General features: G+C 35.3%; 1 protein-coding gene across 1 annotated transcript in view; it reads left to right on the forward strand.

Moving 5' to 3' along the window:
• The window catches only part of LOC114650091 (serine/threonine-protein kinase 24), a 157917-nt gene that overhangs the window by 39294 nt on the left and 95272 nt on the right, over positions 1-23351 (forward strand). Inside the window, exon 2 of the mRNA XM_028799535.2 lies at positions 11752-11982. Within this exon, the coding sequence (XP_028655368.1) occupies positions 11752-11982 (231 nt within the window). The remainder of the gene's footprint in view (positions 1-11751; positions 11983-23351) is intronic.

The following is a 23351-nucleotide window of genomic DNA, read 5'->3' on the forward strand; positions in this document are numbered from 1 at the left end:
ATCAGGTCAGGTATATACAGTAATCCCTCCTCCATCGCGGGGGTTGCGTTCCAGAACCCCACGCGAAAGGTGAAAATCCGCGAAGTAGAAACCATATGTTCATATGGTTATTTTTATATATTTTAAGCCCTTATAAACTCTCCCACACTATTATAAACATTTCCCACACAATTATACAGCATAAACCCTTTGTATTCTCTTAGATATTAGGTAAGATTCGTTGAAATTATGTATGTAAACACAGTTTATATACAGTAAAACCTAAATATTATTTTAAAGATATCGAGCGTCTCCGATATCACGTATGTTACAGACATTACGACAGACAGGCCACCAGCAATAAATACGTACAATGCAAGAAAAATTGTATACAGTAAAATGTGTGTACAGTGACACTAAACTATCTACATGTAATAAGCACTGTACGTAGATAATTAATTATGGTTACTCACCAACAATGACACGACGACTTGTCTGATAACGAGTTTAATTTTACTGCACAACAAAGGATAGCGTTACAGCTCTTCTAAAGGAGCCTCTTCAGGCTACTGTGTAGCACCGCCGTTGTTCTTCTTCCAGCACTCTTCAATCCAAATCCCTAAAGCAGATTCCATCCAGACTACTGCCTTATCACGTCCACTTGCAACTCGTTTTGTGCCCTGGTTAAAGGACACTGCGGCCGTAGATCTTATATGCTTTTCCTCCTTTTTAAATAAAAAGAATCGTGGACTCATTGATGCTGTAATGGTGTCCTGCAGCGGTGTAGCTGTTCCCTTCCTTTAGCATATCCAAAACTTTTATTTTTTCTGCAATCATTTGCATCTTCTGTTGGCGCTTGGACACAGCCCCTGAAGCAGTAGCAGGAGCACGTTAATGCTGAATGAGTGAGATGAGACTTCCTGGTTAATGCAGCACTCCGTCGCTGAGCCAATCAGCAGCACACAGGAACTTAACTGCGTGCTCTGATTGGGCAGCTTCTCAGCCATCCGCCAACAGCATCTCTTGTATGAAATCAACTGGACAAACCAACTGAGGAAGCAAGTACCAGAAGTAAAAAGACCCATTGTCCGCAGAAACCCGCGAAGCAGCGAAAAATCCGCGTTATATATTTAGACTAGCAAAATACCCGCGCTTCGCAGCGGAGAAGTAGTGTGTTAAAGAGGTTATGTAAACATATATATACATAAACATATATACTTATATATACATATCTACATATACACATATCTACATATATACATATATACACATGTGTATATATATATATATATATATATATATATATATATATATATATATATATATATATATATATATATATATACACATGTATATATATATATACACATGTATATATATATATATATATATATATATATATATATATATACACATATAGACATCCACATATATATACATATATCAACATATATATACACATACATATACACACATACATACATACACACACATATATATATATATATATATATAAATATATATACAGTGGTGTGAAAAACTATTTGCCCCCTTCCTGATTTCTGACTTACAGTTTCACTCATGTGATTGTTACATGATGACAATAAATCTGCAATAAACCAAATAATACAATTTATTTTAAATAAGGATAAAAGAAGATGTTTATATGCAAGTTTATATATACAGTGGTGTGAAAAACTATTTGCCCCCTTCCTGATTTCTTATTCTTTTGCATGTTTGTCACACAAAATGTTTCTGATCATCAAACACATTTAACCATTAGTCAAATATAACACAAGTAAACACAAAATGCAGTTTTTAAATGATGGTGTTTATTATTTAGGGAGAAAAAAAATCCAAACCTACATGGCCCTGTGTGAAAAAGTAATTGCCCCCTTGTTAAAAAATAACCTAACTGTGGTGTATCACACCTGAGTTCAATTTCCGTAGCCACCCCCAGGCCTGATTACTGCCACACCTGTTTCAATCAAGAAATCACTTAAATAGGAGCTGCCTGACACAGAGAAGTAGACCAAAAGCACCTCAAAAGATAGACATCATGCCAAGATCCAAAGAAATTCAGGAACAAATGAGAACAGAAGTAATTGAGATCTATCAGTCTGGTAAAGGTTATAAAGCCATTTCTAAAGCTTTGGGACTCCAGCGAACCACAGTGAGAGCCATTATCCACAAATGGCAAAAACATGGAACAGTGGTGAACCTTCCCAGGAGTGGCCGGCCGACCAAAATTACCCCAAGAGCGCAGAGACGACTCATCCGAGAGGTCACGAAAGACCCCAGGACAACGTCTAAAGAACTGCAGGCCTCACTTGCCTCAGTTAAGGTCAGTGTTCACGACTCCACCATAAGAAAGAGACTGGGCAAAAACGGCCTGCATGGCAGATTTCCAAGACGCAAACCACTGTTAAGCAAAAAGAACATTAGGGCTCGTCTCAATTTTGCTAAGAAACATCTCAATGATTGCCAAGACTTTTGGGAAAATACCTTGTGGACTGATGAGTCAAAAGTTGAACTTTTTGGAAGGCAAATGTCCCGTTACATCTGGCGTAAAAGGAACACAGCATTTCAGAAAAAGAACATCATACCAACAGTAAAATATGGTGGTGGTAGTGTGATGGTCTGGGGTTGTTTTGCTGCTTCAGGACCTGGAAGGCTTGCTGTGATAGATGGAACCATGAATTCTACTGTCTACCAAAAAATCCTGAAGGAGAATGTCCGGCCATCTGTTCATCAACTCAAGCTGAAGCGATCTTGGGTGCTGCAACAGGACAATGACCCAAAACACACCAGCAAATCCACCTCTGAATGGCTGAAGAAAAACAAAATGAAGACTTTGGAGTGGCCTAGTCAAAGTCCTGACCTGAATCCAATTGAGATGCTATGGCATGACCTTAAAAAGGCGGTTCATGCTAGAAAACCCTCAAATAAAGCTGAATTACAACAATTTTGCAAAGATGAGTGGGCCAAAATTCCTCCAGAGCGCTGTAAAAGACTCATTGCAAGTTATCGCAAACGCTTGATTGCAGTTATTGCTGGTAAGGGTGGCCCAACCAGTTATTAGGTTCAGGGGGCAATTACTTTTTCACACAGGGCCATGTAGGTTTGGATTTTTTTTTCTCCCTAAATAATAAAAACCATCATTTACAAACTGCATTTTGTGTTTACTTGTGTTATATTTGACTAATGGTTAAATGTGTTTGATGATCAGAAACATTTTGTGTGACAAACATGCAAAAGAATAAGAAATCAGGAAGGGGGCAAATAGTTTTTCACACCACTGTATATACACATACAGACACACATATATATATATATATATATATATATATATATATATATATATATATAGCAAAATACCCACGCTTTGCAGCGGAGAAGTAGTGTGTTAAAGAGGTTATGTAACCATATATATACATCCATCCATCCATCCATCCATCCATTTTCCAACCCGCTGAATCCGAACACAGGGTCACGGGGGTCTGCTGGAGCCAATCCCAGCCAACACAGGGCACAAGGCATCTACATATACATATATATATACATACACACATCCACATATACATATATATGTATGTATGTATATATGTATGTCTATATTTATATCTATATATATATCTATATATATATATATATATATATATATATATCTATATATATATATATATATATATATATATATATATATATATATATACAAATTTACATATCTACATATATATATATCTACATATATATAGATATATAGATATATATATATATATATATATATAGATATAAATATAGACATACATATATACATACATACATTCACACACATATATATATATATATATATATATATATATATATATATATATATATATATATAGCAAAATACCCGCGCTTCGCAGCGGCGAAGTACTGCTTTAAAATTTTAAATAATAAACTGAGGGAAATTATACCAATAATTATTTGTCAAGGATCTCTTTGTATACCATGTTGTCAGTTCGCCCCTCCAGTTGTAACATGACCAAGTTGTGCGCTGAGCTTACTCTTGAGCATGCAACGTATACTTGGCCATGTGAAAAGCAAATCAAGAACAGCAAGACCGCACCAGCTGTGGAGCTCAGCTCGGAGCGAAATGAAGTGAATGAAATGAGGTGAATGGGAGGGGAGATGATCACGTGACTCCAACACCTGCCTTAAGTCTCCATCCCTCCACAAACACAGTCTCTTGGATCCCAACTCTCCTTTATATATATAGATAAATAGCAAAATACCCGCGCTTCGCAGCGGAGAAGTAGTGTGTTAAAGAGGTTATGAAAAAGAAAAGGAAACATTTTAAAAATAACGTAACATGATTGTCAATGTAATAGTGTTGTCATTGTTATGAGTGTTGCTGTCTTTTATATATATATAATAATATACACACACACACACACATAAACATATATATACATATACATATATATACATATCTACATATATATATATACATATACACATCCACATATATATACATATATATATATATATATATATATATATACACATATCAACATATATATATATATATATATATATATATATATACATACACACACACACACACACACATATATATACACATACAGATATATATATATATATATATATATATATATATATATATATACATACACACACACACACATATATATATACACATACAGATATATATATATATATACACACACACACACACACACATATATATATACACATACAGATATATATATATATATATATATATATATATATATATATATATATAGCAAAATACCTGCGCTTCGCAGCGGAGAAGTAGTGTGTTAAAGAGGTTATGAAAAAAAAAAAAGGAAACGTTTTAAAAATAACGTAACATGATTGTCAATGTAATTGTGTTGTCATTGTTATGAGTGTTGCTGTCTTTTATATATATAATATACACACACATAAACATATATATACATATATATATACATATCTACATATACACATATCTACATATACATACGTATATACACATATACACATCCACATAAACATATATATATATACATATACAAATTTACATATCTACATATATATATATATATATATATATATATATATATATATATATATATATATATATATATATATACATACATATATACATACATACATTCACATATATATATATATATATATATATATATATATATATATATATATATATATATATATATATATATATATATATATATATATATACTGTATATATACATATCTACTTAGTGGCTCCTGTATTTAGGATATAGCAGGTTGGATAATGGACGGATGGACATTTGTATGCATAGCCCCATTTGCCCGTTTTCGTTTTTTTTCTTTCTTCAGTAATATTTCAGCAAACCCGGAGCTTGTCAGTTCAAATCCTGGTACTGACACCACTGTGTGACCCCGAGGAAGTCACTTCACCTGCATGTTGTGCAAAAAACAAAAGTAATGTAACAAATTGTACCTCAGATGTTGTAAGTTGGTGGAATAAAGGCATAAGTAAAATAGATAAATATGTATTATACACATAGGAACTATTCATTTATTTTCAGTTAAGTCATCTGCAGCAAACTTTTATAAATGAGGGTTTCTGATTTTTTAGATCTTTATTGACGTTTTCTCTTGGAGAGCTTTTTTCATTTCATTGAAAATGAAAGCAGCAGCTGCCAAAATATATAGCTTTCTTATTAATTTTTCAACATTGTGTAAAATAAATGTATAAAGTAACATAAAAGGTTTAAATACTGGTTATTCTTTTACACTAAAATATTACTACAGAGATACAAAAAAAGTAAAATGGATATGTTCTTTTTCTTTAAGGAGATTAAATATTACTGAAGAAAGAAAAAAAAAAATTAAACAGCCAAATGGGGCTATGCATACGAACTTAAAAGGTTTAAATAAAACAGAAATATATATTTTATTTTTACTTGCTTAACTTGTGGAGGGTGTATCCTGTAGCAAAGCCCTAACTTTTTTCGTGAAAGCCCGTTTCAGTCAATAAGTCTTAAAAAAACGTGTAAAGATATTGACAATAAGCTAAGTCATCTGCAGCAAACTTTTATAAATGAGGGTTTCTGATTTTTAGACAATAAGCTACGCAAACCCAGGAAGACATAGAATCGTTTAAATCAAGTATCATTACATCTTCCTTTCTTAAAGAGAAGTAAGGCAGTACTTATAAGCTTACATATTTATATATAGACATACATATATATATATATATATATATATATATATATATCTATATCCGAAGCCGTGCAAGCACACTCTTTTGAGAATGCAACGTATAGTTGTACAGAAGAAAAGCAATCTTGCCTCAAATGAATGGCAACCTTTTGTAGGTCTATGAAGTTAATTTAAACTTTAGGTTTACACGGTGCTTTCTTTCCGAAGTACCTGCACTCATGAATATGTCTGTATGTGTCAGTCGGTCAAATCCACGCGCTTCGCACCGGCGAAGTACCGCTTTTAAATTTTTATTAAGAAGAAAATAAAACGTTTTTAAATTGAGGGAAAATATACTAATAACAGTTTGTTAAGGATCAGTTTTTTTGTGAAGCTGCCTTTACTGGAGTGATCACTTCGACCTGACTTGGTGGCCAAGTGTAAGTGTTACCTGGAAGTAACCACCCATACAATCAGATTGTGAATCAGACTACGAATGCCGTGAATGTAATTACACACTCACTGCACTTGCTTACGGTAATCGAACCTCGGACGTCAGCGCTAGAGGGGCTTAGCAGCGGTGAAGTATTGGTTTTAAATTTTAATTAAGAACAAAAGAAAACCTCAGAGGTTTGATTCCCGAAAGGGAGTGAAGTGAGTGTCCGGCTACCTACCAGGTAAAGCTTATGGTCGGACAGCAAGTGACGTAACATCAGCCACGGTGCCTTCAGTTGTGAGAAGCAGATCATAGAATGATTGAAAATAGTTTTGCATTTACCTTTTTAGTAAAAGGCGAGCTTTTAAGCCTGAGAAATCACCCCGTAAATGCACACGTTTAATTGCACGTGTTAATATGTATGGTTACACAGTATTAAAAGACAGTGAAGAACGTGATTTACCTTTGTTCCCGCGTTTGATAAAAGGCGAGCTTTTTAGCCTGAGAAATTACCCCGTAAATGCACACGTTTAATTGCACGTGTTAATATGTATGCTTACACAGTATTAAAAGACACTCAAAAATTAACGTCATTTACCTTCGTTCCCGCGTTTGACTCGTGCTGTAAATCTCTTCCTTGTTTTTAGGTCACGTGATTACGTAGGAGGCGTGATGACGCGATACGTGACTCCGCCTCCTCCATTACAGTATATAGACAAAAAATATGTTCCAATTATGACCATTACGCGTAGAATTTCGAAATGAAACCTGCCTAACTTTTGTAAGTAAGCTGTAAGGAATGAGCCTGCCAAATTTCAGCCTTCCACCTACACGGGAAGTTTGAGAATTAGTGATGAGTGAGTCAGTCAGTCAGTCAGTCAGTCAGTGAGGGCTTTGCCTTTTATTAATATGTATAGATATGCTTACATATAAAATCCGCGATAGAGTGAAGCCGCGAAAGTTGAAGCGCGATATAGCGAGGGATTACTGTACTTAACATATCATGGCAAAAATGACACAAAGGGATGACACAGTAACACAAATGGCAGATATGTAGTGTCGGTTACATTGTACTATTTGGGAACTGGGAAAGTATACAGGCTTGGGCAGATCTGTGGCAATTGAAATTGAATCAAATAAATGTTAAGTATTGCACTTTGGAAGTAGAAATGGTGGATCTGAATAAATCATGAGAGTTTTGAAAACTGATTGTTCACTTTACAGCAATAATTAAGAAGACTAATAAAATGTTATGTAGTATAGTCTGATTTTTGGATGTACAAGTCAATGGGAGTTGTATGTAAGCTGTATAACATCTTTTTGAGACCTCACCTGAAGTCCTTTGTGAAGTTTTGATCTCCATATTACAGAAAAGACTGTACAAAGAATGGCATGATTGACCTTTTTCAGTTTAGGCAGTGGAGATTAAGAGGTGACATAATTGAAATGTTTAAAATTATAAAGGGAATTAGTCCAAGCTGTTACTTTAAAACAAATTCTTCAACAAGAAAACAGGGACACAGTAGCTTATGTGTCTATGTATTTTCTGTGTAAAGAAAAACTTGGCAACTTTCTAATTAAGTATTGTGACAGACAATAGTAATTTGGACAACTTCAGAATGTAATGTTATTTTGGAGCATTTAAATGACAAGGATTTTTGAGCTTGTTGGGCTGAATTGCCTGTTCTTATCAAAGTTATTCTAACTAGCCGACACCTGCCGTAGCATACGGGGGTGTAAGAATAGGAACGGAAAAAGGTGAGAAAGGAATTCAGAAAGAGCGTGGAAATCTGTTTATAGGAGTTGCCTATGGGATAGATGCAAATGTCCCTTTCAGCAGGCGTTTCGCCATCTTCTCCGACGAAAATCGCTGCAGCATCGGTGTGACATGTTGGGGCATTGTATCGTCGTAAATTCTGCCTAGGGTTTTCCTTGAAAACCATTCGTACAGATGCTGTTGGATTGGACTGAGCGATTTTATACATGTGTTTGTATGATTTAGTGAAGCGGTTGATGGTTCTGAGCATGGAATCTAGCTGGAGAAGTACATTTCCGCTGCATGCAGAGTTTGCTTTATTTTGTAAGCGTACTTCAGTAGCTTGCGCTGTGTCAAAAACATACAACTGTCCATATCCTGGAGAGGCAGAAGTTTAAATTTGCCTGTGTATTTTAAAATAGTATGGTCCATGGTCAGGAGGTTGAGTTATCTGTGCACCCATGGAAGCAAACGCTAGAGAAGAGTTGTATTCTCGAATGTGTTCACAGTAATTTTTAGCTTCTGATGTTTGCTTTGTAAGAAGCTGGTGTAAAGACACAGGTGGCTCCTGCAAAGGTGGTAAAGCTACTTTACCGTTGTGGCAGCACCTTGAGTACTTGTTGGATGTATTACGCTCAGCAGGCCAGTATGGTGCATGACATGGAAGAGGACGAATAGGAATCGAGAAATGCTGTGTCGGCTGCGTGTGGGCGGGACCGGTTTTGAAGTGGAAGCAGGACGAACCAGAAGAGAAATCTATATAAGAGATGGTATCTCCTGTAAAACTGTTTTTTCCCAGCATGTGAAGTGTTGACAAGTGCACTAGATGCAGTTAAAATATATCAGTGTCTTGTTTAAGAGTGAACTTTTTAGTGGCATTTTAATGGGGTAGAAGTGATTGTGAGATTGACTATCATTGAAGCAAAATCAGTGGTTTTACTGGCACTGGACTGGGCCATGGTAGTGAAACAGAAACTAGATCTTGGATAGAGCTAGTGGTTAACCTTTCAGTCTTTATTCCCATCTTTAAGTCTGTGGATTCTGCTTAGTTGAAGTGATACACAGTTATGATACTGCTGGGTGCCTTTCACAAGAGGCGTACCAGTCACAGCCAGCTGTGAGAAGGCTAATGGGGAAATCAAGGAAAATCTCTTGACTCTCTGTCTCTTGCCTTGTATGACAAGAGTAACAAGAGTATCTGGGAATTCACCAGGAGGACCTGCAGAGAGCTGCTGGGAATAGGTTGTCAACCCACGGTTGCTGCTGTGTTCTTGCCCCTGGAAAGGCTGAATGAAAATGACTGAATCCTTGTTACTTTACTGAATATTTTTGGTAGCCTTTCCACTGTGTTCCATTCTCTTTACTGTATATACTATGAAACAAAGAATGTGGTTAGAATATGCTTGATATTTTCAGTATATCCAAGGAACTTGCTGTAATGTCAGTTACTCAGCTGTTGGTGCCAGCTCACTAGGGTGGAGCATTGACTTGATTAAGTGTCTTTTGATCAGACACCAATTTGAATGGATTGTGTACTTGCGAAAACTAAAAGTGTAATAAGGCCTTGGATGAAAATGCCATGCAACCAACAGAATACAGCAACGTTTTATTTATTGATTGATTTTAACTAGGTTGCCTTTTTATCCTAGGCTATGGCATCAGAGTCAGTCTAAAGGAATTATTGTGTTACTGGTTAAAATTTCCAATTTCACATATACTGTAGTAATACAATTAAACTTTTTTTTCTTCTAACTTTTTGATAAAAATATAGACTCTTTTTAATTTTGTAAGTTTTGTCTTTTGTTTACTCAATGTTTTTAACTTCTTTAATAAATAATATTAAAGGTCAGAATAGCATAGCTACAGCCATGAAACCCAAACTTTAACAGGTTAGAGTGCTAAAAAGTAGCTTGATAATTCACTTTGGCAGTAATGAAATGCCTTGTATCTTGTATGTTATGTGCTTTCAATCAGCATGGTGAATATATGAGTCTAAATTGAAGAGTTGGAGTCCATAGCCCTGTTTTTTTTCACTCTGATTGTGTAAAATTCAGCTGTGCATTTTTAGCTGCAACAAAAATCCACAAGCAGTAGAAAATTTGATGTACTTAAGAAAGCAAAGGAGTTGTAAAACATCAAAAGATCCTCTCCCCTTAATTTACCCCATAATTAATATGCAACTTTCATCAGTATTTGAGAACTAAACAGCGTTCAGCATTGTGTATGAAAGTTTAACAGTTTATTGTGAAAATATCACATTATTAGTCTACTAGTACCTAATAGTATTTTTGCTGCCTTAAAAATTTTATAGATAAATTTCAGCATTTTTCAATTCAGTCGTTTTTCACAGTTATGTTCTGCATTAATTTGCTATGGGAAATTGTGTACTTAAATGAAGCATTTCTATAAATTGGGCCTCTTCTTGCAGTCTACAACATAGCATATAAACATGAAAAGAAAATCATTAAAATGCTTTATTTAAGGGCATGTGATTATAAAAAAAATAACTTAGACTTGAAGGAATACAAACTTATTGTTTAAATGCATGTTTGTTTATAATTAAACTGTTTTAAGCATGGAACTTTGTAATATTAATTATTGATTCATAGCTGTACTACATACATAATGACTCATCTAACAAGGACTTACTCAGGTGCCTACAATAATGGAAAATGACCAAGGGATGTTCAAAAAAAGTTTCCACACTCATATATTTTTTGTTGGAAACGGTGAAGGCAGGAGGAGTAGTAATTGGGCTTTAAAAAGTTTGTATGACACTGGAAAATTGCATCGCCAACAAAGGTGACTATGTAGAAAAGTGATCTAGTTTGTCTTTGAAATTCTTAATAGAGTTTAAAAACAAAGTGCAGAAACTTTTTGAACGTCCCTCATATTATCCACAATATTAGGCAAGCACGAGTAACAAAGATAAGACTGAATATCAGTGGCAGATAAATTCAAATTTAATATTGAGTATATAATGTGAATTAAATGAAAGAAAGGCAAATAATGATAAGCAGATCTGAAATAGTTCAGTAAACAAACAGTTAATTTGAAATAGTCTATTATTATTATTATTACAGCAATACGTTTTTCGAAAAGGAACTATAATTTCTAAGCATTCGTTATTTTAAATTTAATCTCTTTAATGGTGGAAGTTTAAATTACAGTAGACTATCAAATAAGTAGGAGAGTACCTATTTGATAAAAAGTGATGAGCTATTGCACGTTTGCTTTTAAAAAAACTACTGCCTTTTGGTCAAGTTCTGTTATTGCTTACTGTATGCTGCTTGTTGTGTGAAGTACTAAAACATGTTTTTTTTTTTTTTTAAACTTCTGTTTCCCTATTATGCAGAATTTAAAAGCAGATCCTGAAGAACTTTTTACTAAACTTGAAAAAATAGGCAAAGGCTCTTTTGGTGAAGTTTTTAAAGGCATTGACAATCGGACTCAGAAAGTTGTGGCTATTAAAATTATTGATTTAGAAGAAGCTGAAGATGAAATAGAAGATATTCAACAAGAAATTACAGTACTAAGCCAGTGTGATAGCCCTTATGTAACCAAGTACTATGGCTCTTATCTCAAGGTAAGCATTATAAGTAGTAATTATCTTAATGTAAAGAAACCTACAGAGTTTCTTTAGTAATAATTTGTTAATAATTCATATCTATATAGTTTGAGTATTTTTAACTACTAAATCAAAATTTGTAAATAATTTAGTTTTAATAAAAGTAAATGGTCAGTGGGTCACATTTTAAATAATTTAAATGTTTAAAATCTATATGTTCTTGAAAATTTATCATTTTTAACCCTCTGATTGAGATCCATTGATGGCTAGAGCCCTAATAGAAGATAAAAAATCATATATTTGTAATCATTGACATTGAAATAGTCTAAAACCATACTCTGCATGTTTTGAATTTTATCATTTTTAAACTTCTGGGAGTGGCACTTAGAGGGATAGGAGCATCGGTAAAGAATCTGGTATCAAAAATATTATCATATTTGTGATTAGCAATCTTGAAATTGCATAAAATGATACTCCACATACTTATGCTGTATTACAGATCCCTATTATTTTATTTATTTATTTTTTTATCTATAAAGTTTTGTGAAAAGGAGTAACTTTGATCCCTCATATCCTATTAGGGATATATCCCCTGGTGTCAGTTGATGTGGCATGTACAACTTCAGATCCTTTTGATCATTTTTGCTGAAGACGCCCGTTGGTTTGCTCTTTATCATAAGGGTGCACAAAGTATGGTCAAAAAATAAGGATTTTTTGTATGTAGAAGACCAAAAATAGCTGAATGTTTTGCGTAACTAGACATCATGATGAGTCAAACAATATATCACATGTGTGGCTTTCCTCATACTGGTGAGTGAGGAGGAGCCAGACAATGTAAAATGAAGTGAGGAAAGGTAAACACACAAAATAGAGATAAAGCAGATGCCAAGGACATCTGCAAGGGAAGACTGCAGTTAAACCATCAAGCTACAGACTAATTAGGTAAAGGAGCAAAGTTGAAATTGTTAAATGACTAACACTCCTACCCCTCCCCTCCCCCACAAGCTACCCTTCCTGCAACTATATGAATAACATAAAGCCACTTAAAAATACTTGAGTCAGATGACTGTTGATGTGAAATACAGAGTTTTGAAAGAATCAGTGCTAGGTTGGCTTCAGTCAAGAGAGAGCAGAGAAAGATCTCTGTTGTACAAAGCTGAAAATCAATACAGAGAGGTCCAAGAACAGAATTTCATTGAGTAAGAAAAGCATATCCAATATTGAGGACTGACAGAAGCGGCTACTACAAAAGAGCACTTATTTTCATGTTAAAATACATCACTTAGCTATTAGCTTGGATTTGTGGTATCTTTTTGGTAACCAAGTATGTGTAGTCTCTTGATGTTTAAATTTGACACCCTGAACGTTCCAGGATGCGATCATTAGGTGAACCACAATGGTGATAGGAGAGAGAGCATGAAGACTGAAACAAAGGAATAGAATAAAAATGAAAGCATGGCTCAGACTTTCCTTTGCACTATAAATACAAGGAAATGCTTATGGTATCCATCCATAAGAAAGACAATACAATTACAGAGTTTACTGCAGGTCTCATGCTACAGTGGAAGAACAGGTAGCCCTCAGGTTACGAATGAGTTCCATTTGGAAAAGATTCAGAAAAGGCATAATGTGAGAATCTGTCACTAACTAATGACTGATCCATCAGCATTGACACGCTGTTTTTGTAGAGAAAATAAACACTAATGGTGTAATCTCCTTCACCTAGCAGCTGTACTCCCTGAAATGGCACAGCAAGAATGCATATGTAGGATGCTGGAAATTACTAGTAGCAGCTTCCATCCCTTTGCTAAACAGCCATGTGACAGTCAATCTGTTTACCTGTGACAGAGGTTATTGTGTGTGCTGCCTGTTACATTCAGTGGCATATGCTGTCTTTGCTTAGAGATATAGGAGTGTAACCACTTCCTTCCAAGAGCTACACTTCCCGACATGACATGGGTCTAACACATACTTAGGACGCTGAGAATCACAAGCAGCAGATTCTACTGTTCAGTTTAACATCCAGTTGCCAGTTAAGCTGCCTACCTTTAACAGATCATTGTGCAGAAGTGTGTGCTGTTGATTGCGTTTGGTGACGTGTTTTCTTGCGTTTGGTGACGTGCCCATGAAAACACAAAAGGATTGAAAACAGTTACAAGGTCTGTAGGTTCAGTAATATACATTTGTCAAAACTAGTTTCTTTTGTTTGTAAGTAAAAATCAGAAGTCAAAAGATGAAAATTAAATTTACCTGAAAAGAAAAGCTTGGTGTTTTTATGTGCTTCTTTTTTTTTTGGGAAACTCCCTAACCTGTGACCCACCTTTACTGTACTTCCAAACACATCAGTTTGCCTAGATCCTAATCCAGATTGCTAACATTTGATGGTGAATCTCTTAGCACTTATCAACCAACTTTTAAGATGTGTGTACATAATGTACAAGTTAAATTTTCTTGTGTTTCTCAAAATCATTCTTAAATCTTGAAAAATCCTTCTTAAACAACCACTTCACAAGTGAGCATGAAGTAATTCGTAGATAACCTCACCCCAGAAGTTGCAGTCAGTTGACAATAACATTATTATATATTTTCATTATTAATCCTTCAGTGGAGTGAAATAAACTTAAGAAAAGTAATATAAACCTGTCATCATAATTTAATAACCAAATACTACAAAGAGTATAAATAAGTATACAATCAGACATGTGTTGTTTCTATCTTTCTGAAAAGAAGCAATGAAATAAGATCAGGTCAGGTCAGGGTGGTGAGCATGCACTGGTACAGTGCATTGCTATATCCACCATAAGACTAAACACCTTAGGATATTGGTTGGCAACCCCCCTGGCAGACACATGGTCCAGTCCCACCCTTATAAAATGACTGTCTATTTGCCGCAGCCAGGTGTTATGTGGGCATCCCCTTGGCCTGGTCTAGCTGCTAGGATCCTCAGCAATGACGATCCTGTGATCCGGACCACCCTCGGGGAATTGTGCCACGTGGCCATAGTGACATAACTGACGCTCCCTCACAATGCAGGTAATGTTCCTCATTTAGGCCTCCATGAGCAACCGTTTGTTCGACACATAGTCAAACCAGTGATACCCAAGGATTCTCTGAAGAGACACAGTACTGAAGGAATCCAGTCTTTGTCTCAGATCATTCAGATCAACCATATAGCAAAACAAGGAGTACCAGGACTCTAAATACTTGGACCTTCGTCCTTTTGCAGAGATACCAGGAGCACTACGTACCCCTTCTCAGCGACCTGAAGTAACAGGCACGCCATAAAAGAAAAGCTCAGTTTTCTAAAGAAGAACCTTTTTTCTTTTAGAAGACGCACAATGTTGTTGTTTACTAAGACATGCAGCAGCAGCCTTTCCAACAGTGAGAAAAAAAAATGTGGGATGATACAATGAAGAGAATAAGTCTGCACATCACAAACTATTTTACTCACTGTCAGACACACATACACAACATGGACAGGCTGGCATATATTTAATTTATGTAATCTGAAATTTTTCTGCAGTCATTAAATTAAGTAAATAAATTCCATTATGCATTACAAACTCCAACACTATTTCAGTGTGTTTACTACTCAAATATATATATTATATTATATTATATTATATTATATTATATTATATTATATTATATTATATTATATTATATTATATTATATTAATGAACCTACATGAAGTCAGTGGAAATGCATTTTCCATATAGGTATGCCTGTGTGTTGCAGGTTTGCTGATGTGCAGGGTTGACTTTTCTCCATCCACTGTGTGAGATTTAGCTGCAGATGTCATAAGGTATGACATCTTCCACCACACTACGAAACACCCTGCTATTACCAAGTAGCCATTCACCACTATACATTTTGTTCCTTGCCTTTTGACACACTGCCATATTGGCTCAGAGTAACTTCCTACAATGTTCATAAAAAATTCTTTGTGATTGCAAAATCATCTTTAAGTTCAATGCAGAGATAAATGATGACAGGTGTAAAGAGGTTACAAGAGGCTGGGAGGTGTGAATGGGTATTTGCCACAGCCTACTAGTAGAATACGAATAATATGCAAATGTTTGGTTTGTGAGCAGAATGCAATACATGTTCTTCTCAGTAGGCTTTCTTTATTACAACCATACTATCTCAACCCAAGTGCATCATTCGCCAGTTCTTATCCTTGATTTTTCTTTCTCCTCTGTTTTCCTCTTAACCAATTGAAACAGAAAAAATATCTCAGTGACAGTAAAGATTTTTGCAACCTTAGAAAGCTAATTCTTTAAAACTTGTAAAGAATGTAAGGGTATCAACTTTTATATACCGTATTTTTCGCACCATAAGACGCACTTTTTTTTCCTCAAAAGAAGGCTGGAAATGTCTGTGCGTCTTATGGAGCGAATATTGCGTCACAGACCATGATGTGTATTACCTGACAAAAGTCGACATCCAGGGGTAGAGGGCGACAAAACTCACTGTTACGTTACAGGCATTCCCTCTGTGCTTGGAGGAATGTTAGACTCATTGACTCGGCATCTAATCCTTGCATGTGCATGAGTTGCGAAATGTAAACAAATATAAATAAAGGCAAGATAGCATCTACATCTCATGAGGGAGCGAAGCGAGTGCAGAAAACAAAATACTCAGCAGACAATGTTTTACGCATTATCACTGAGTCGGACTCGACTACTTCAGGCTGTTCTTTCCTGAAGCTGCCTTTCAGCTACTGTCAGACGAGACAAACAGGTATACAGAGCAATTTTTTGAATCGAGGGCTGTGCTTGCACCGCATTCTCATTTTTCAAACTGGAAACCCACAACAAAACACGAGATGAAGGACTATGTGGCATTACAATTATAGATGGGACTAGACTGGTGATATAACTTCAGGGAGCATTGGTCCAAACGTGCTTTGTCCCCTGGTGGCTTTGGACAGGTTATGCCGCGTGATGATAGGTACGTGCTCCTGCAAAGTAATTGTGAGCAACTGAGCTTAATAAATTCTGACACTAGCGATGAGGAGTTCTTGGGGTTTCCATAAAACTAGAAGAGTGCTTGAACCTTAAAGTCTCTCCTTATTTGTTAATGACAGTGATGATGTTTCTTAATACCGCTGTTGAATTTACATGGTTGAAATATTATTCTGCTATATTTTATTAAGCATATTAGTGCACCATTTGGTTCAGAATATTTTTTTTCTTGTTTTCCTCCTCTAAACCTAGGTGCGTCTAATGGTCAGGTGCGTCTTATGGTGCAAAAAATACGGTATTTGTAATTTTCAACAGCCTAAATTATTTAAACAAATTTAACATTTATCCAATGTCAATAATATACAGTAAATGCTTTTATTGCATTTCATCATAAGTGTTATTAATTCAGTACAGTAAGTCCCCTGCATACAAACGAGTTCCGTTTTGAGAGCGTGTTCACAAGTCCAGCTTATTTACAAGTCCAGCAAAGTTAGCCTAAGCACCCAATGAACAAAATGCAGCCTTCGACTCCTATAGAAAACATGAACATGCACAAGTAATTGTACATAAGAAAGTGCTTTTAAAAGTTAATACTTGTTATTTTTTGTTATAGATTTCTAGTGCATTTTAACAACAAACAGAAAGTTGTACCGTAGACTCGCTTAACTGCTAGTGAACAAGTCTACGTATGCAGACCTAGCATACAGTACCTCTCTACACTCATCCAAAACATGTTATTTGTATTGTGCATGCAGTACAAATAGCTTTTAAAGGTTAATATGTTTACTGTGAGATTTTTGAGACCCCAACAACCTCCCAACTGCGCTGCATGCCAAAACTTTGTTAATGTAGGCAGGGATTGCTTGTCTGCCGGCGGTGCAACTGCAAGTTCAGAGGCTCGCCACATAACACGCCTATTGTCCGCTGTTTGATTCAGGGAACATTTAAAACTGGGAGCTGACTGGGCCATGTGTTCATTTGCTGTTTTCTCATTTGTGCATGAACTCTCTTTGCTCTTTTCATCTGAGAAGGGTGCAACTGCAAGATGACAGCATCACTGCGTGCGTGCTGGGGTTTCAGAGAGCGCTGAAGAGACGGCTCCCATTTGGATAACTTTGAGATGCCAAACTGATCTTTGTTTTTTTAGAAATCCTGACTCAACTTATTCTTTCTTGTGCAAGTCTGTGACACACATTATTTACGTACAGTATTTTTGTATTGATTTCAAGCTAATTTTAACAATAAACAACTAAGTTCTTTTTTCATGTTTTCAGTCAGCTCATCTTGGTAAACTCACTTATAGCTAGCGAGCTGGCATAAATAACAAAAATATATTCTTTGATCCATGTTCCATGATCTTGTCCTTGTTTATAGAATCGTGCTGATGGTTGAACAGTTCACATTGCACACAATAGTGACGGCCATCTTTCCCCTTGCTCTACTCTCTGTTATTTTCATTTTTGTTTCCTTCGTTATTGCCTGGCACTTCTTAGGAATGCATCACCGCTGCTTTTAGGCTTAATTCCAGACATCTTGGACTTGAAATAAATCATGATACTGTAAACAGAGATACAGCCAAAAGCACAGCCACTTGTTTAGGAAAGAATGTAAGCTATATTAACGTGTGTTTTTCACTCCACCTAGCTCAGACAAGAACTAACTTTCGCATTGCCTCGAAATTTGAAGTTACTGTACAATTTTTAATCTTTCACTTACTTAAATAATTTTTAATGTATTGGACATGCACATTCACATATTTGAAAGGTCATAACTTGTGTGTGGGGGACTTGCTGTATAAATCTTAATATTACAAATGCTTAGAGACTTGATATAATGTGAATTTAACATATTCTGTGCGTCGACGGCTGCCTGTAGCTATGGTTGACACAACAGGAAGCCTGTTTAAGAAGCGCCTGACGATTAATGACTGGGTTAGGGAGCATGTTGATTACAAAGTATTTAACATACTACTTTAGTTATGATGGTTTTGAGAAACATTTATAAATTAATAATCAATCTTAAAATGAATTTTACAATGTTCTTAGTGTTGCAGTGCTTTGGAGAAATGCAGCCCTGTACTCTGAAAGCTACAAGACAAATATGTTAAGTCAACAGAAACTCACTATTACATGTAGGCGTTTCAACATAGTGTTTCCTCTTATAAGGATGATTCAGGTCCTAAACTGTACTTTATTTGTACCCAAAAACAAATAAGCTATGTTGCTTGACTGTCCATTGTGCATGCATGATAAGTTATTCCACCTGTTATTTCTGTCAGTCTCATGGTCAGCATTTCATCTGGTATACCGTAAAGCTGCTGACATAGAGATTCTTTGGAGCCTGTTGTATAGTACGGGGAAGGAAAAACCACTCCACTGATTTTTGTTGTTCTCCTTGTGCTTAACATCAAGTTTTATCATTAGGTAATTTAATACCTTTGTAATATTGCCACCCTTTGTTGCTATCTGTTTCATTCATAGACTACATGCAATTATAGTTTGCTGCCTATCTGCCTGTATATTACCAAACTATTTCAAAAACAGCAAAAGCTATCTTGTGAAATATTTTGGGAATGAAACTCCTTTCCCTTGTTATATAATTTAATTCAACTAGATGACAAACTACCAGTGAGAAGATTTTTTTCTGAAAATTTCCCCTCTACAAAAGTATACAGTTTGGTTTCTTCATGCAGTTTGATCTATTTGAATACAAAGGGGTCTTGCTGTAATGCTGCTAATCAGTTTAGTCAAACTGGACGAGATGGTTCAGTAACATTTAAAAGTGAAATTACCCTTAGACCTTGACCTGGGTTGTCAATAAAGGTGTTTTATACTTAAATATAGTACACAGACATCTAATTTCAAATAATTTTTATGAATTGTTGTAAGAATATCTTTCACTAAGTGATTATTCGTTCACGTGGCCACCTAGCCTTAACTAAATTAACCCATTTTATTTTTTGTGTTTGTACATTTTACACAAATTTCTACTTAAAGCAAATAATCCAACAGTTAAAATCCTTTTTTTAGACATCTAAGAATGCTCCCTTTTGTAAAAAATATATTGTTAAAATGGTATTCTTCAGTATCAATCGGAATCTACATTTGTATTTGGGGACCAGTAAAGTGTAAGACTAATATTTTTATCACATAGAAATAATTACAGATTTCTCTCCCAAATTCATACTGTCCAGCAGTAAATATATTTTTCAATGTGGGTTTTCATGAACTCTGTCAGTATATTCATCCTCTTCCTGAGCCTGCTCTTTTAATATATATGTCGTGGGAAGCTGTAATCAGTTCCAGCTGCAGTGGTCAAAAGATAGGAACCAACCATTCCTGGATAGAAATCTGTTATAATGTTCATAAGCATGTACTGTACACACTCACTCCCTCATTCTATTATAGTCACCATTCATTCAAACAAAATGCCCCATCAATGGGACCATACAATGGGACATGAGCAGTATAGTCTAGTATATTTTTTCTCTTATGATTTAAAAAGTACTGAATATTTAAACAGTAAAGTCAATATAGAACTGTAATGCAGAATAGTCTTTATTTTGCAATTGTGCCACTTAACAATAATTGGTGAACTGGATTTTTATATTGACTTTTTATAGTTTGTCCATTTACTTGTTATATTTGTAGTACTAGGGTGTTGTACCGTGTTAGCCATTATGAATGTAGTGAAAAGTCAAGCAAAATGACACTTTTTATTTGCTAAGAAGATTACAATATGCAAGCTTTCGAGGCAACTCATGTAATATATTTGTACATTTTCTTGTTAAGTGACCAAAACACTTTTTTATCTAGAATCTTATGCCTGTTTATTTGCTACATTTGTGCATTTACTTTTTAAGTGATTAAAATACTGTTTTATCCCACACCTTGAGCCTGTAGGTCAAAGGTACAGTAATTATTTCCACTTTAGATCTTTGAATCAGTTTATGGTTTCTTGAAAATACAAATGCAATTGAATCATTTGGAAACATTAATAGAGCAAATACTTAGAGCCCTATGATTTCCGCAATGCGGAATGAATGCATTAAAACAGATTTTACATTTAAAAATGGAAATGTGCGGAATTTAGAGACTGAAGGGGTGACTGTTACAAAACTTCCCAATAAATTAAACGATTGAATAATCTGTAGTTCTATCATTCAGGTACTATTTTCTAGTTGTTTTTTCAAACGAACGCAATTCTTTGTAGAAATTCAGTGCACGTGTTTCTTATATGTTTTCTCATTAAAGGCACGCAAATTAGGTAGCTGCACGAGACAGAAATGTTGAAGCGAGCAGTATCAGATACCCTGACCACGAACAAAAAACTAGGAAACATGAGCTTAACTGCAATTTGAGGACACAACAATACACCCGTGACTTTTACAAATCTGGACAACTTTTCTGCAAGTTTTGCCAGCATACCATAGACTGGACACGAAAAGATCCTTGCAATGACCACGTCAAATCTAAAACCCATCTCAAGACCAAGGAGAAATTAAGATCAAAAAGTATTCCCCTTCAGGTAACAATAGAGGAAACAACAGAATCATCAGATGCAAGACACCAGTTTGTAGAGTAGTTTGTGGTCATGCGAGTCAGACATACCACTCAAAAAATGACGAAGATGTGTTCTTTCGTTATTAAGCATTGCAATCAAGGATGTATGCTGCCAGAAAATGAGAGCAGTCTTTGTCAAACTCATTCGCCCCATGTCTTTGAGCAACACATGAACACCGTTCTTCAAAAGATTTGTGGCAGTAAAATTTATGTTGTAGTTGATGAAACTACAGATAGTCAAGACCACATAGTTGGATTTATGGTAATTATTTTATGTAGGCAGTTCTAATTGTACATTAAATTATATTTAGCCGGTACTAACAGTCTTTCCCATAGAAAAATGTTATTAGTGAGTGGCACTGGTTGTTACACGGGATCCCTTTTAAAAATTAACAACAATGGGATTTTTTGGGATTTAATGCATGTTTTGCCTCATGGTGACTAAGCACGCAAGGTCCACATTTTACTCTTCTGTTTTAAACTCGGCACGTATAAACCTGGGCAGAAGAGCAGGCTTCTCCTCAGATGCAACGAGCCCTTAAAAGTGGGTCTCTTTTTTCTGTTAAATTCACAGATTTACTTTCTTGCAAATTAGTTTGCTTTTGCTTTGTAATTAATTATTTTAAGATATGCAGTAGATGAAGCTACAGATGTAATGATGCATGTTTTCAATCTGTAAACATTTAAGGTTTAAGAATCATTATAAATAATTTACATAATTAAAATTACTGGTACTGAAGACTAGTACTTTTTAGCAGATGTTACCTTTATGGAGAGCTGCAACTTTTCCACCTTTTCACAGGCAGATCTTCACAACAACCAGCTGAATCTTAATGACATTTTAGCAGTGGTTACAGACAATGCATCATACTGTCTGAAAGCATACCAGGAAGCTTTAAAAGGGGTTATGCCTAACAGTGTACATTCAGCCTGCTTGTGTCATGTCATCAGTTTGGTGCGAAAGACCTGGCAGCACTATAAATACTTTAGTGAAGCTGCATCACTAGTGATGTGGGTAAAGTCTGCCTTCTTCAAGAAACCTGCCAGGACCCCCTAAGGCAGGAAACACCATGTGGAATAGCTGGTTCGAATCAGTAGGGTATCTTGCTGAACATTTTCACCTCTACAAAAAGTTATTTCTGGCCGAGAACATATCAGCTCAGGCTGTAAGAAATATCCTAGACCAAAAAAGTGAAGTTAACCTTCATCTCAGAAGGATGCATCAAACTAGTAACAGCTCTTACAATTCTGGAGGGCACTCACTGTCCTACTACAGTCTCCACATACAGCATCATGGAGCATCTGGGCTCCTGAATGTAAAGCGCCATTTCATTATTTGTTTTGTTGTAGCTGTTGCTACTTACAGGGGAAAAAAAAAATTTTAAACCCAAAATTCCGAATCAAGGAAAAATAAAACAGTGAAAACTGAAAATCAAAAAAAAAAAAAACAAAAAAAACAAAACAGAATTTGTGAAAAAAGAAAACTGATTCCATAGGGCCCTACATACTGTACATTTCACAGATACCTTCTATATGTTGATTTGATTTTTGTCTAATAATAACCCAGTAATTCCTATTGGTCTCCTGAGATTATTTTACCTACAGTGCATCCGGAAAGTATTCACAGCACATCACTTTTTCCACATTTTGTTATGTTACAGCCTTATTCTAAAATGGATTAAATTCATTTTTTCCTCAGAATTCTACACACAACACCCCATAATGACAACGTGATAAAAGTTTACTTGAGGTTTTTGCAAATTTATTAAAAATAAAAAAACAGAGAAATCACATGTACATAAGTATTCTCAGCCTTTGCTCAATACTTTGTCGATGCACCTTTTACAGCAATTACAG

This window comes from Erpetoichthys calabaricus, chromosome 4 (assembly GCF_900747795.2).
Source record: "Erpetoichthys calabaricus chromosome 4, fErpCal1.3, whole genome shotgun sequence".
In the NCBI taxonomy this organism is placed as follows: Eukaryota; Metazoa; Chordata; class Cladistia; order Polypteriformes; family Polypteridae; genus Erpetoichthys; species Erpetoichthys calabaricus.